Below are 3326 nucleotides of genomic sequence, written 5' to 3'. Positions count from 1 at the left end.
CATATTTATTTAGAGAATTAAGGTATGAGTTAAACGGTGTTATAATTGATTCTGTACGAAATATTGGTTTAATTTCAACTTTGAAAAATTATTTGTCTCTTAATGAAAATCAGAGTAAACTATTACAAAATGCTGGATGGTTTCCAAAAGGAGATAAACTGGTAATTGATAACCATGGGAATTTTAACGTATGCATACCGTTAAAAATTTGGTCCGGATTTTTCGAAGATTTTCAAAAAATTATAATAAACATGAGGCAAGAATTAGTCTTAATACGAGGCAAAGATGATATTGATGCTATTATTGCTACAGATGAAACAGAAAAACCAAAAATTGCAATTAATAAACTATATTGGAATGTACCTCATATTTTACCTAATATTAGCGAACAATTGCGATTAAACAAAATAGTTCGTAGTAACATAGAACTACCTATTAAATTTAGAAGTTGGGAGTTGGTTGAGTATCCCACTTTAAATAATTCAACACGTCATACTTGGCCAGTAAAAACAACTACAAAGCTAGAAAGTCCTCGACACATTGTAGTGGCTTTCCATGATGGTCGAAAAGGAAAAATGCTGAAAGATATGAGTAAATTTGATCACTGCAATCTAACAAATATCCGTATGTTTCTTAATTCGGAGCGATATCCTTATCAAGATCTCAACTTAGATTTTGACACTAACCGTTTTGCAACGTTGTATGAAATGTTTGCCAATTTCCAAGAATCTTATTATCATATTCAAACTAATCAACCAATATTTAGTCCAGAAGAATTTAAAAAGAATGCCCCTATAGTACATACTGATTGTTCAAGACAAAAAGAAATAATTCAAAGTGGCTCTGTTGTTTTGAGAATAGAATTTGAAACTAGTAAATCTGTAGGAAACAATGTTTCCGCTTATTGCTTGATATTACATGAAAAAGAATTCTCTTACAATCCTTTAACTAAAATTGTGAGACAGCAATAAAAGGTCTGCATCATAGTCAAAATGTTAGTTGTTAAAATGAATCTGGTAATAGACGTTCAAGGGTTTAAGATAGAAAATAACAAATTTGTAGTGAAAGAACTTGCTGCTTTTAATGGAACACAAATTTGTCATTATGTATTCAAGTCTCCGTTTCCCATTAGAATGTTGTCTTCCGATTTACACAGACAGGCAACTTGGTTAACAAGAAATCATCACTGCATTGATTGGAATTTTGGTTTTACACCCCTTTATCATTTTGCAAATATTTTAAAGGATATTACACAAAACGCTAATGCAGTTTACGTCAAAGGTTTGGAAAAGAAAAATTATTTAAAAAAATACATTACTGTTCCTTTATACGAATTGGATGAACAACCATCATTAGAAGTTAAGGAACCTGCTTGTTTTTATCATAATAGTGAAAAATGTATTTGTGCTTTATCTAATGTATTTTGGTTGTATAATACTTTTTTAATGCAAAAATAAAAATATATATTACATTATTTTTGTTTTATTTCTTAGTTATAAATATTGTAAAACAAACAACCAATTAGTACTAAAATCATTTATTCAAACAAAAATTACATAGTATACGGTTTAATTTTTCTGCGAAATTTACTTAAGTGTAGTTTACTAAATGATTTAAACATTATTTGCTTGTTTTCGAATTGTTTTATTTTTTCTTTTAGTTCTTTAATTTTTTTCATAAATTCCTCCAATTCTTGTTTAAACGATATGTTGTGTTGGAATGAAAAGTACAAAATAAAATATATTATTTATTTATTGTATTTACATTAATTTACAGTATCTACCCCCTCATCTTCAAAACAGTGTTTGGGTAGAACATCTTTGAGTTGATGTAAAAAATCGGTCAGCCCTAGATTTTTTATTTTTTTTTAAAAAGCAACACATGCATATTACATCAGTTAAATAATCTTCGCAGATTCTGGCTCCCGTATGATATTTTGCTGATTTTGCATTACACTCTTCTACCGTATATCTTCTTATTCTTATGGTAGCTCGTTCAGCTTCGTATTCAAAATCGTATGCCTTTTCATTAAAAACCCACTGCAAATTTCGGACAGCTTCAGCTAAGTTGAGAGTTTTTGTACCATCTAAACACGCATCCATGACTAAATTCTAAAATTAATAATGTTAGCAACAATATTGATTGAAAAATATTTATTACCTTTCTGATCTCACGACGAACAAAATTTTACTAATCTACTGAAAATTATTTACTGTTTAACTTATATTACGACGAACTAAATGTTACTAAAGATCACTTTTACAATCCTCAATTTATGTAGTTTACATTTTAAACACTGCGCATGCCTAAGTTGCTGCGTAGAGGTGACCTTGATTTACATAAATAAAAAGTAAGTACATTTGATGTTTAAGAACATTAACAGGTTAATAGCAATGGAGTGTTGTCACAAAGCTAAATTAATGGCTCAACATCCGAGAAAACCTTTGTACAAGTTTACTGAAGCAGAATTAGAAAACTTTACCCTACCATACTTTAGAAAATGTGTGGAACCGTTGGAATTACTTCGATCTTGGTATAAATTACCCACAAAAGCAGTTCAAGATTTTGAAGTTCAGACTCGTCTGCCATGTTTTGTACATTTTAATCGTCCCGAGTGGAGAACAGAGCTTGAAGGTACAGCACCGGCCCAATCCAGTTGTCATTTATGTAAGTCTGCGCTTGAAAATTTAAAAAACATGTATAACAGTGTAATAAATAATTAAGAAGGTATTATTTTTTTAAAAAGAGTTTTATTATACTAATAACCTATCCTAACCTTGACTGTCACCCTGACTTGGAACTAGATCATGACATGACCTTTAATGTCATTCACGTGACCTTGAACTTGATCTTTTCGTGACCTTGAACTTGATTTTAACAGGACCTTTAATTTGACCTTTACGTGACCTTCGCATGACCTTGAACTTGATTGACCTTGATTAAAACCGGTTTCCCCACCACATTTTGCACCAGGAATGGTATAGAATATCTACTGGTGTAGTAACAATTACTAACTCGAATGTCGAATGATAATAATAAAATAAAAGAGGGATTATAATGAAAGTGTAAGTAAAACCTCATTACGCGTTATTAGTCTTCATGTTGATTTATTTTAGTTCTTAGTAATATTAGGAGGTGCGTCATACCCTTATCAGTTTCTTCTAATGCTTTTATTCGTTCAGTAAGGAAGTGAATTTGTTTTTATAAATAAAAATGTAATTAGCTTTAATGACCATATAATGGAATACGAGTTTGAAGAATAAGTTAATCGAAAAATTAAATAAAATTGGTTATCACAAAATATCCAAAATATGATATTTTGAGGT

At 30.0% G+C, this 3326-nt stretch overlaps 1 protein-coding gene across 1 annotated transcript; it reads left to right on the top strand.

Moving 5' to 3' along the window:
- Positions 1-251: 251 nt before the first annotated feature.
- Positions 252-971, top strand: LOC140451006 (uncharacterized). The gene has a single exon (XM_072544711.1). It carries the CDS (start codon positions 252-254, stop codon positions 969-971), a length of 720 nt encoding a protein of 239 aa, XP_072400812.1.
- The last annotated feature ends 2355 nt before the right edge of the window (positions 972-3326 follow it).

The sequence above is a fragment of the Diabrotica undecimpunctata genome, chromosome 9 (genome assembly GCF_040954645.1).
Source record: "Diabrotica undecimpunctata isolate CICGRU chromosome 9, icDiaUnde3, whole genome shotgun sequence".
NCBI lineage: Eukaryota > Metazoa > Arthropoda > Insecta > Coleoptera > Chrysomelidae > Diabrotica > Diabrotica undecimpunctata.
Note: the sequence above shows the minus strand (reverse complement) of the source record. Positions and strands in the feature narration are given on the sequence as shown.